General features: G+C 43.4%; 1 protein-coding gene across 4 annotated transcripts in view; it reads left to right on the top strand.

The window, feature by feature from the left end:
* Positions 1-12346, top strand: part of SMARCA2 (SWI/SNF related, matrix associated, actin dependent regulator of chromatin, subfamily a, member 2) — a 180573-nt gene that overhangs the window by 19637 nt on the left and 148590 nt on the right. For all 4 annotated transcript variants that reach the window (XM_042963969.1, XM_042963972.1, XM_042963970.1 and 1 more), the window contains exon 4: positions 5574-5960. In XM_042963969.1, coding sequence (XP_042819903.1) covers positions 5574-5960 — 387 coding nt within the window. The remainder of the gene's footprint in view (positions 1-5573; positions 5961-12346) is intronic.

Genomic DNA, 12346 nt, shown 5'->3' with positions numbered 1-12346 from the left:
GCTCAGAACGATAGAAATTTATTCTCTCATGGTTCTGGAGTCTGGAAACCTGAAATCAAGGTATCAGCAAGTCCGTGCTCTCTCTGAAGGCTCTGGGGAAGAATCTTGTTTTGCCTCTTCCCAGCCTCTGGTGGCTGAGAGCTTGACACTCCTTGGCTTGTCGATCTCTCATTCCAATGTGTCTTGGTCTCCATGTGACATTTTTCCTGAGTGTCTGTGCCTGTGTCCAGATTTCGCTCTTCTTATAAGGACACTAGTCATTGGTTTAGGGTCTTAATCCATTATGACCTCATCTTAACTTGATTACGTCTGCAAAGATCCTGTTTCCAAATAAGGTTGTATTCATAGGTTCTAGAGGTTAGGGCTTTAGCATATCTCTGCAGAGGACATAATTCAACTCACAACAATGGCCAATCAATCTATGGTATATTTCTCTTCTCCTTGGTGCCTTCTTCCCTAAGACATAGTAAAGATACGGCCAAGTCTTTGAGTACAGTGTAACCTGTTTTCACAGTCATTTAATGATCATTTCAGCATGCAAGGGCATGCATTCATCTAGGACCAGTTAACCCTAATATGTTGATATATAATTCAAAGTTTGTGGTTTATGTGTTGGTGTGCATACTCCTTTGTAGTTTAATATATGTAGTCTTTTTCTCTATTCATGATCAGCCATCCATCCATCCGAGGAGAGATTTTTTGACAGGATTTAGAGAAGTGTGTTCACAATTTTAACAGATACATAAATAAGCAAATCATGGAGGCATAGGAGTGTATCGTCATTAATGTTTAAGCAGGTTTTGAATATCCCAGACTCCGACCTGAATTTTGATGGCAGGCAGGTCTAAGGGTCACAGAGGACTCACCAAATGTTGACTACCATGTGTTGTCAGAAAAGCAGCCTGATTCATTGGGCCTTTTTGCAGTATAGGAAGAAAACATTTGACCCATTCAGTGTTCAAGAATGGATTTAGACAGCACTTCCAGGTTTAACATTTAAATATTAAGGAGCCAGGTGCAAGCCAGGTGCATTCACAGAGCCAATATAGACCTCATTTGTACTGTCTGGGAGATGTAGACGAGTGACATTCAGTAATTCTCGAAGCCAGGTGCTTGTTCTCTCTGCTCCCAGCTTTGCAGTACCTTTAGTCATAGGGTCCGATCAAAACTCCCAACACAAAACACTTCCAATGCATGAACTTTACGTGAGCATTTTTACTTTTATGTATCTTAGAATTGCTCTCATTGCTTGGTTCCTCTTATTCCGCTTGGAATCTCCAAGACGTTGGCACAGGATCTAGCACACAACTGGATAGATACCTAGTTAATTTCATTCATGTAGGCAGAGAAGTGACCTGATGCATTCACAAGTCAATAATTCTAAATAGATACTAATTTTTATGTAATTTTAGGAAGTTCTAATTACTTGGAAATGTAGAGGTCTGCATTTAAATGGAATCAGAATTAGCATGTAATATTTTTCTCCAAACTAGCAAAGTGCATTGCAGGCTGGGGAATGAGTTATTTAAAAGCATAGTTTTGAGTAAAGTAGTATTGGTATAATGGAGTCTTATTCTATATAATGATCTAAAAAGAATTTAGACTCTGTAATAGCATGTCTCTTTAAAAACCCCATTGTAAAAAGCCATTTATAAGCACACAGGTATAGAGAGGTGTGGCATTGATTGGAAGGCTGCCAGCTTTAACTACCTAGCAACATATTAGGTTATTTTAAGGTATTGGTTGAGAAGGAAAACCATTTCCTTCAATAAATACTGAATTGTGTACCTTATGGTCTCAATGATAACATTGTTTATTTTTAGTCCGTTGGATAGAAAAAGTCTTCCAAGGCAAGTATATAATACTTAATGTGTGTGTGTGTGTGAGTGTGTGTGTGTGTGTGTGTGTGTGTGTGTGTGTGCAAAGAGAAAATTCATATAAAAATTGGCACTTATAAGTTCAAGATTGTTAAAAGGAGAAACGTGACTGCTTCTCTCTGAGGCAAGGTGAAACTGGGGAGATATTGGCCCTCGAAGACCAGGGAAGTAAAACTGCCACTTTTGGACCACTTTCGAATGAGCAAATCAGACTAGTTCAAAAAGAGTACACTCCATATCGACACTGGCATCTTGCAGACGAATGTATATTCACTCTCAGGCAATTTCCTCACCCCGTTTTCTCAACTAAAGATAATTACTAAAATATGTTATGTTGTATCATCATTTAGATTCTGTTTTTTCCTGACGTTTTATGGAATGTAGGATAAAAAAAAATCTCTCTCTCTTTAGCTGAAACACTGTCACATTTTTAACGTCATACTGTGATAGAATGATTCTATTACCATCCCCCGTATTTTCTGGGGGGAAAAAATTCCCATCCCCAGTTTCTTCTTGTCACATTTGAGGTGAAACTTGGTTGCATTGACGAATTCTGGAAAATAATTTTTATTCCTCTCTCAGCTTCTTCAGTAGTGAATTTGAGGTAAACTTAATCACTGTCCCTGATGTAACTGTCTCACCTTCCTCCCTTGCTTCGTCTTGCCTGTACTCCACAGTTTAAAAGAGCAATTTGGTTAACAGTTGAGTTTAGACTGGATTGTCTGGTGTTTTGGCCCATTGTATTAGGCATCCTGTGACTTATCTTGGGGTAAGCTATAATTGATGACCTGAAGAAAATAGGAGAGACCAGAAGACGGGAGACATATGACCCATTTTAATGTAGAAGGAGTATCCCTCCTACTATGAAAATGCCAGCAGGAAGTTTTTGGTAGCAGGTTTCTCCCTCTGTGGTAGGTAGAGGGTTGGCCAAAACGGTGTCAGGAAGCTGCTTCCTAATGAACAAATTCCCATTTTGCGCCAGCATTACAATGAAGGGGCAAATGTAAGCCTCATTAAGAAGGAAGAATGTCCGGGGTGCCTGGGTGGCTCAGTTGGTTAAGCGTCCAACTTCGGCTCAGGTCACGATCTTGTGGTCCGTGAGTTCGAGCCCCGCGCCGGGCTCTGGGCTGATGGCTCAGAGCCTGGAGCCTGTTTCCGATTCTGTGTCTCCCTCTCTCTTTGCCCCTTCCCCGTTAATGCTCTGTCTCTCTCTGTCTCAAAAATAAATAAAGGTTAAAAAAAAATTAAAAAAAAAAAAGAAGGAAGAATGTTCATGTCAAAGTTAGGTGTATATTGTGGGTCCCATCTAAACTTTTTCTGTTTTAAGTGGCAGCATACTGGGCTGTACATGTCTGCTGGCCCTGTAGGCTGCTTTCAGGTTCAAGGGCATTTTCTTGGCCATCTTCTATGACTAACTAGAACCCTAGTGGCTGAGTGGTTTTGCATTTCCTTATGAAGTAGGGATTTGGAGAACAAGAGTCAGTGGATCCTCAGTGCAGGATTTCTCTGAATGGAGCTCTACTTCTCCCACCCTTTGATTGGACAGAACCTACCCTTGTCTTAGAGGATCAGACGAAATTTGTTTCCCTTGGCAGTTCGACATACAAGAAGTTACATCCCTTTTTCCCCCTCTAGTTTTGCACATGGTGACAGTTGAGTCCCCAGTCACTGTTGGTCAGATATTCTTGGGCCTCTGTGATCCCACGTGGACGCACAGAGCTCTTTCAGCCCAATCCCAACGTGGGCTCAAACACAAAGCAGATGTCTAATAACCGCGGGTGTGATGACCTTTATGATAATTGTGACTCAAGTACATTTATTAAAAGGCAATGACCTTTAATATTTTAGACTGTGTCTTAGGACATCAGTGATTTGATTAATTAGCGCTTAGTTTGAATTCGGGACAGGCTTTAGGATTGCAGGAGGCCGCCTTGTTCCCTCCTTCACTTCACCTTGGGTCTCCCTGCAATAGTGCTCGGTCATATGTTTTTCCAGGAATTCTTTGGCCGGGATATGCAGTTCATCTCCTAAAAATGAGTTCCTTGAAGTATTTTATGCATTTTTGACTTTTCTTCCCCAAGAAAAGTATTCTTAAGTTTCCCATGTAGATCTCTTATAAGTCCAAACAGATTCCTCTCATGTTTATGTCATATTGTAAATGGTTCTAGAAGGATTAGTGATACTTTCGAGTCTCTAACTTATTTTTTATAAAACCAGATTAATATTAGACGCTGGAGAGAACATGTACGCATTGGAATCACACAGGCTTTGGTTTGAATTTCGGAGCTACAGAGATCTCATTGTGTGACCTTGGGTAACTCACTCACACTCTGAGCCTCAGTTTCCTTATTTAAAAAAAAATGAGGTGGGGGTGCCGAGGTGGCTCAGCTGGTTAAGTGTCCCACTTTGGCTCAGGTCATGATCTCACGGTTCATGGGCTCAAGCCCCGCATCGGGCTGTCTGCTGTCAGCATAGAGCCCCCTTTGGATCCTTTTTCCCTCTCTCTCTTTGCCCCTTCCCCACTCATGCTCTCTGTTTCCCTCTCTCACAAATAAACATTTAAAAAATACATAAAAATAAAAATTTGAAAATGAGGGGACAACACATAGGCTCTGAGGATGTTGTGGGGATTAAAGAAATAATGTGTACTCCACTCCTATCCTTTTAATTCTCCTTACCATGTCTGTGCTCACACTAGCCTAAAAGCCGCTGGCCAGATCACCATGTTGCCTTCAGCTGACTTCAGTCCCTCTTACCCACAGCTAGAAGAGTCCCTGGGGACCAATGATCCCCCAGAGTCGTCACCGGTGACATAAGCAGTGACTGATGATCCTGAGAGTGTAAATACCTCAAGTTTCTTCCTCCCCCAGCTCCCTGGGATAATTTGGAGGCAAGTTATTTCACCTTATGTCCCTGAGCGTCTACCAGAGATGAATCTGCAGATACCCACTCTAGCAGCTGCCGTCCCTGCCTTATGCCACCTTTTTATACCCCTGCCAGTATCCCCGCACCTTTCGCCCAAATCACTCACACTCAATCCTTCCGTCAGGCTCTGTTTCGAGGGAGCGCTCAACTTGGGTAGTGCCTACAACAGTGGAGGCCCTCAATAATTGTGCATAATAATAAACCAGATAATCATTTGCTGTCCTCATAAGAGACTCTTCATTCCCTTTTGCGATATCGAACCCACCTCCAGGTTTTGTTCTGTCAGCTGAAGCCAGTCTTAATGTATACTGCTCTCCCCTGGTGCCTTTCGTTTAGGTATATGGCAGCCACTGACAGTTTACCTTCTAGGACACATGCGGTCTTTGATCACTCGACATGTGGCTTCTACTCATTGAGGTGTGTTGTGACTTAGTATGAAAAAAAAAAAAGAATGAATGTAAAATATGTCTAATAATTTTTATATTTTGAAATGATACTATTTTGGGGTTTGTTGATGTCAGTGAAACATTATTAAAATGAGCTTTGTTTCTTTTACCTGTTAATGTGACTCCTAGAAAATTTTAATGTATGTGCCTCTGGTGTATAGAAATTTGATAATTCCATGTACTTCTGTGATTATTGAATGGTATATATCCTACATTCCTCTAAACAGGCAGTGCTGTTGCAGAAAATTATCCCAGTAGCCAGGAATGCCTGGCCCTCGGGGGTCACTGGGGGCAGCGTGTGATCTCCTCTCCTGTTTTATTCCAGGCTACATGTCGCCGCACCCGTCTCCGCTGGGAGCCCCAGAGCACGTCTCCAGTCCTATGTCGGGGGGCGGCCCGACCCCACCCCAGATGCCGCCCAGCCAGCCGGGGCCCCTCCTGTCGGGCGATCCGCAGGCGATGAGCCAGCCCAACAGAGGTCCCTCGCCTTTCAGCCCCGTCCAGCTGCATCAGCTGCGAGCTCAGATTTTAGCTTACAAAATGCTGGCCCGCGGCCAGCCCCTCCCCGAAACGCTGCAGCTTGCAGTGCAGGGGAAAAGGACGTTGCCCGGCATGCAGCAGCCGCAGCCGCAGCCCCAGCCGCCCTCGCAGCCCCAGCCGCAGGCACAGCAGCCGCAGCAGCAGGCCCTTGTTAACTACAACAGACCATCTGGTAGGTTAACGTGCCACCCAATGAATAACGCGGTGCTCCGGCTCGGATAAGGACTGCTCCTGGTGCGCAAGCGCTGGGTCGCCCGAAGCCCAGGGCTGACTTAGCCCTTTGTTGTACCTCGTTGGCTGTCGTGTCTTCTTTCGCTCACTTGGCCAGGATCCTTGGGCTCCTGTGCCGTAGAGTCTGAGGCAGGAGGCGGTGTGTCCCCCGTGATTCTGCATTCTCTTCCAAGAGGTTCAAGGCCTGTCGGAAGCCCGTGCACACCGCCCCCCACCCCCAGGTTAAGAACCCTGCACGCGGTGCGTCCCATCGCCAAAATGCGCCCCCAGAATCTGGTCCCCGCGAGCCATCTTAGGTTGGTTGACTTATTTATTTCTACCTGGTTTGTGTTGCGAAAAGCATTGAGGGAGGCTTCCAAGGAGCACACCTGCAGTAAAATCATGGTCAGGTAGGAAATCAGAAGCAAAGGGAATAGAAATCAGGGTCAGGGAGGTCAGGGACACGGCCGACAAGAGCTCCAATGGCTGTTGCCTCCGAGCAAGTGGACTCTAGTTTCCGGGCAGTCAGGAAAGGGGTGGGGTGGGGGGGAGGGTCTGGTACCAAATCCTCACCTTTCAGAAGCAAGTAGCTCACCGGTGTCTCAGAGGAAAACGGAGCGTTTTCTAGCATGAGGCAATAAAATAGATTCTCCGGGTGGGATTATTTTTTTTAATTACCGCTATTATTATTATTATTATTATTATTATTATTATTATTATTATTATTATAAAAGACACTGCGTGACAGGCATCAGTGACATTTGTTCATAATAAACCGAGTAACAGAATCCACATGGCCTATTTCTTATATATACCCCGGCATCAAAGCTTAAGCTGTGCTGTTATGTAACAGGTGGAGATGAGATAGTCCTTTCCAGGGCCTTCTGGTGGTCTGGCTTGATCCCGCTGATAGAATTCAGAGGTGCAGGAGGCTAGGGGATGAGCTTCCACACACTTTATTTTCTCTGGCAGGCTTTTTTTGTTAACCACCAGGTAAGCAAAGAGTTTATGGTTCTGTCCTGATTAGAGCTTTGAATCCCAGGGAATTTTGAATTCCCAGGGTCTTCCTTGACGTTGACATCCTTCCTGCGAATGGTTCCCTCTCCTTAGGGCAGGCCACGACATGCTGATTCCTGCACACAATCGGTGCAGGAAGTGGGTACTTTTTCTAGGTTTGGGGACTGAAGCAGTATAGAAGAGTTCAGGTGATGATGATGATGATGAAGTACTCTGTTTTCAGAGTTTGTGTTTCTCTTCTGGTAGGGATAAACTCACCTTAACTGTGGCTGTATACTTAGGAATGGATTTGAAAGAGTAAGAAAGGATCATGTCAGATTCAGATCATTTTGTAGTGACCATGGCGCTTTGGTAGATGAAGGATCCTATGGCACTGAACCTCTAGGGTCTGCAAACGTAGAGGAAAACCACGCATAAAATGGTAGTTTGCATATTTGATGCGTTTAGAGGTTTTAAAATGGCATAACTCCAGCTCTGGGGAAGGCAGCCAGATGAAAGAAAGAAATACACGCACGTCTCTGGGTGCATAGCTTATACTTAGGGCGCACCTACTGGCATGCCTCGTGCATCATGCTCAGCGATGAGTACTTTACATCCAGAACATGGCGAGTCGGGGCTCACATACCAGCAGCCTGACCTCAAGAGCCCACGTCTTTTAACCGCTGCCCCATACTGGCTCCCTCATCACAACGGAGCTCACCACCAGGGAAAGAACCCCATCCCAAACTCTGGGCACCAGATGCAAGCATTTTACTCCTGTGTGTGTCAAAAGGAAAAACATCTTCGCTCCTTATGTAGAGCCTTTTAACTTGCTCTTTAGACACAACGTCAAGGAAATTGGCACATCTTGATAACCCACATCTCAGGGCAGTTTCCAGTAGAGACAGAATGACAGGAATCAGATAGTTAAGCACCTCCCAAGAGGTAGTGGTGTGGGACCCTGTCAGTAGGCACCTGTCACCGCACCTCGATGCGTGTCCTGGGGTGCCATCTCATCACAGACCTCCATGAGCATTGGTATTTTTTTTTTTTTAATGACCTACACTCAGCAGGAAAACATCCCAAAGCCTCCCTTAAGAAGGCAGGAAGGTAATCAATTCATTTCAGATACCTTTTCACCCGAAGTTCGAATAAGCAGACCCAGTGACGGAGTAGAACTTAGGGAACGAAGTCGTGGTTGTCTGGATGCTTGGGAAGAGCAACCAGTCCATGCCCCAGTACAACACAATCCTGAGTGCGCTTTCTGGACCCTCTCCAGAAGAGAGGGCTCCGTGTCTTTTCTGTCTCCGATGCTTGGGCCTTCCCTCACCAGGCCCCTGTTGTCGGGAGGAATTCATTTTATTACTCACCACTCATGTCTCGTGTTTCTAGAAAGCAGGCTTCATTACAAGTGAAAATATTAGGGCAGGTAGTGTTTCATGCCAGAGGGGGCAAGGAGGCCATGGGTAACTTTGGAAGAAATAACCTGTTAACAGAGCAGATCCATTTCTGCCTCTGGGAAGGGGCTTACACCTGACATTGTTGCAGAACTTGTCCCCAAATCTCAGATTTTAGAGGGAAATGACAATCTTCCTTGACAAAGACTTTTTTTGTTTTTGGTTTTGTTTTTTGTTGGGGGTGGGGAGGAGGTTGGCATTTAGGACAAGTCAAAAGAAGAATATTTTTTCTGAGTTAATATTATTTTTCTTGTTATTGTTTACCTCCATCCCTCCCTAATTAAAAAAAAAAAGTATTGTTGTGTATAAATCCCTCTACTAATATTTCAGGAAACAATAAGTTTTAAGTGTGTCCACTTACCTAGAGGTAGCTACGATTCCATTTTTCTTTTGTCCCACTTTGTAGCGTTATTCATGTGTGAGGAGAATCTTTTTGGTTGGGGTGGTCTGCCTCAAACCTACTCCAGAGTTGTAACTCACCCAAAGTGGCATATATCATCATAGGCACCGCTAGAGAATTACTGGTTGACTGCAGGAGTTGTGCACTGAACAAATAATTCTTCAACCTTTGCCTGCTGTGGGCTCTGTGCAAATGTAACCCATCATCTCCCTTTTCATTTTGATTTATTTTTTTATTTTATAGAGACTAAAGCAAAATTAAAATTAGGAACTGTAATAAAAAAGGTTTGGGGGGTGTTTTTTTTGTTGTTGTTTTGTTTTTTTGGTGTATATGGAGTAAAGGACCTTACGATAGAAAGTAAAAGTTTCACTGCCAATTTTCTTTAGTGCCTGTCTCTCTCCTGCTTCGCCCCTCCTTTTAGTATCTAAAACTTCTAGGTATCCTCAATGTAATAAATACACTTCATTACATTTTTTTTTTCCAACCCACGGAAACCACTTAAATCCCTATTTAAGGCACAGAATATTGAGTAACTATCCTAGTGTGCCAGAAGACAGTGAGTTCTGAATGAACAGAAATTCTGTACATGCGAGACTCAGGTATTTTCATAAGTTTGTTTCCCTGTTGTTTTGTTGTTGTTGTTTATTTATTTTGAGAGAGCGAGTGGTGGAGGGACAGAGAGAGGGAGAGAGAGAATCCCAGCAGGCTCCACGCTGTCAGCATGGAGCCTGATGTGAGATCATGACCTGAGCCGAAATCAAAGAGTTGGATGCTCAACCGACTGAGCCACCCAGGCTCAGTTTCCCTGTTTCATAACATCAGGCATAGGGATCCGTCCGAGAACAATCCCCCCCACCCCCAACACACACACACACACACCTTGGTTGCCCTGGGAGACTCTCAGGGACATCAGGACATAATACATCTGCCTAGATTTCCAAGGTGGGAGTTCAGGGGAAAACAGACACATTTGGAGCCTTGGCAACTAAGCCTAAATTGTTTATGTTGGGGGGCGGGTAGGCGATAAGATAGGGAATGTAATTTGTTTTGCGTTTGAAGATACCAGGGAGAAGTCTTACCGTCTGGCAGACCACGAGTGTCTATTGCAGAGATGGTTTCTGCCGATAGGAAGCCCAGCCAGCCAGGCACCTCAGGTGTGGAAGCCGCCTGCGGGACAGGCAGGAAGCCTGATGAACAGGTAGTTACATTCCAGGCACGTCCAGTTGCTGCAAGCTGCATTCAGTTCCCTGGCCTCTGTAAATAGAAGTTGTTATGTAATCTATTGGAGGGAGGGGAAAAAAAAAAAAAAGGCCCACGCAGTAAGTGAACTTGCGGTGTTTAGTGAGGAAAGGAATTTGCTTGTAAGTGGCTCTGATAGCAGATTAGCAGGAAGCACATGGCAAGCTGACTTATCTGAGTATTTGTGCTGAGTTGTTGTAAACTGTAGAGGCATTTTGAAGTTTGCTGGAGAAAAGCGTACTCCCAACGTTGCCAGCTAATACGCTACCAAGTTTCCTAAAAGGCCTTTCTGTTGCCGTGGGGTTTTTCTAGAAAGCGAAATTAATTCAATTAGACTTCTTAACCTTTGTGGCCGTGGTAGCGGTAAGAATGACAAGAGCAGAGGGTGGAATCTACATTATCTCATTGTACCTCACGACCACCCTCTTATCCCCATTCTGCAGATGAGAAAACCGAGGCACAACTTGCTCAGGCTTACACCACCAGTAGGTGGTAGAGCTGAGGTGACCTGGGAAGATACAGGGTGTTTTAAACGTGCCCATTTCATTCACAGCAAACCGTAGTACTTTTCAAATTGGAGATTTGAATATGTAGGTTCACGTTGGGGTCTCTCCCTGCTTCTCAATTTTAACGGTCAATCAGCCAGATAAGAATGTCTTTGGACTTAATGGATTTAAGACGTCTAGTCTGGTGCGTGCGTGTTAGACCTAGTTTTGAGTCATAGGCTAAAAATGACCAGAAGTGGAACCAGGGATATCCGACATGCTCTGGATACCTTCCTTTGCTGAAATGTGGCTTTAAAAATAGTGACTTGAATTTACCTCAAGGAGTCATCAGAGGCTTCTGCATAGGTATTTGCCGGCTATCCGCTAAAGAAGGCTCCCGGAACGGGTGGAATGCGTAACCCCAGTGCCCTGTTATGGCTTTTGTTGATGAATTATTTAAACTTGGAAAGGAGGAAAATCCCTTTCAGAACTGAGTGTAAAGTAATTATTATCTTATCACCAAGACCCAAATTTTGTTTTTGTTCAAGTTGGTAGTGTTTTTAGAGGGCTTCAATGTATTCAGTTGATTATTTAGTGTGCTTATACCAAGTCTTTAAATATACCAGTTTCCTGAGTCTACTAAGGAGATTTATAGAATCACAGAGAATTAAAAAAAAAAAAAAGAATCAGAGAATTAACATAACTGTTAGAAATCTCTGTCTCCTCTCTTTGGACTGGATCATATCTAAAACAACCCCAAGGGAAAATCTACCCTGTTTTAAAGACCTCTAGGGAGAAAATATTCTAGAACGTCCCTCCATAACTCTTTCCCATGCTTAACGACCCTCAGATTTAACGTTTAGAAATTGGTTTCTTATGTATGGATAAAAGAAACTCTAAATATAAATTATTATGAAATGCGATACATTATGTAAAAGACTTTCCCATTCAGAAAAAAAAAATCAGAAAGTACTTAGATGAAAAGAATCTCTTTATTATGATAGTACTGTCTACAATGCTTAAAATAGAAAATTTTTAAAAATGCATTTTTCTCTCCAGAGTTTTTCATCCCCCCCCACTAGACCCAGGGGCTACAGATTGCCTCAGGATTATGTAGCTCTATGTATTTTGGAAAGTTTTACCTAATTTCACAGGGAAGGGGAAAGAAGAACAACAGTAACACCACACACATACACACACACACACACACACACACGTGCTCATGTATGTGCCCACACACCCACACATATGCCCACACGCATGCACATGCGCGTGCACACACACACAACACACAGTTTCCTAAGCAGTTTGCTCTATTTTCTCACGTTCCTCATGTCAAAATTTTTGCTGACACTCTCCCTGCATTGTCAGTTGAAGCCCATTTCCAAACGGTATTTGCTGGAAATTGAATAAATATGTCTCATCTTTCATAATGTGTGTCTTTGTATGGTTAATTATTAAGGGGTTCTGAAGTATATAGACTATTATTTTGTTGCCATTGAATGATTTTAACTTTTCTTAGAGAAGCTATGGCAAATACCCAGAAGAATGCAGAGGTTTTAACAGCTTAGAGAGCTTTATTTCTTTTTTTTTTTCATTTACTAATTCATCTGGTAGCATCGCTAATCTTATTTATAATTTTGAAGTAAGTAAAAATTTACCTAGGAGGGAAGAGGGACAGGACTTCTTATTTTAGGTCCATACATAGCAATCAATTTAAACTCCTGAGGTCTAATGTGGAAAATTGCATTAAATTAAGTTATTAAGTGCA

The sequence above is a fragment of the Panthera tigris genome, chromosome D4, assembly GCF_018350195.1.
Source record: "Panthera tigris isolate Pti1 chromosome D4, P.tigris_Pti1_mat1.1, whole genome shotgun sequence".
In the NCBI taxonomy this organism is placed as follows: domain Eukaryota; kingdom Metazoa; phylum Chordata; class Mammalia; order Carnivora; family Felidae; genus Panthera; species Panthera tigris.
The sequence above is the reverse complement of the archived record's forward strand: the minus strand, read 5'-3'. Positions and strand labels throughout refer to the sequence as shown.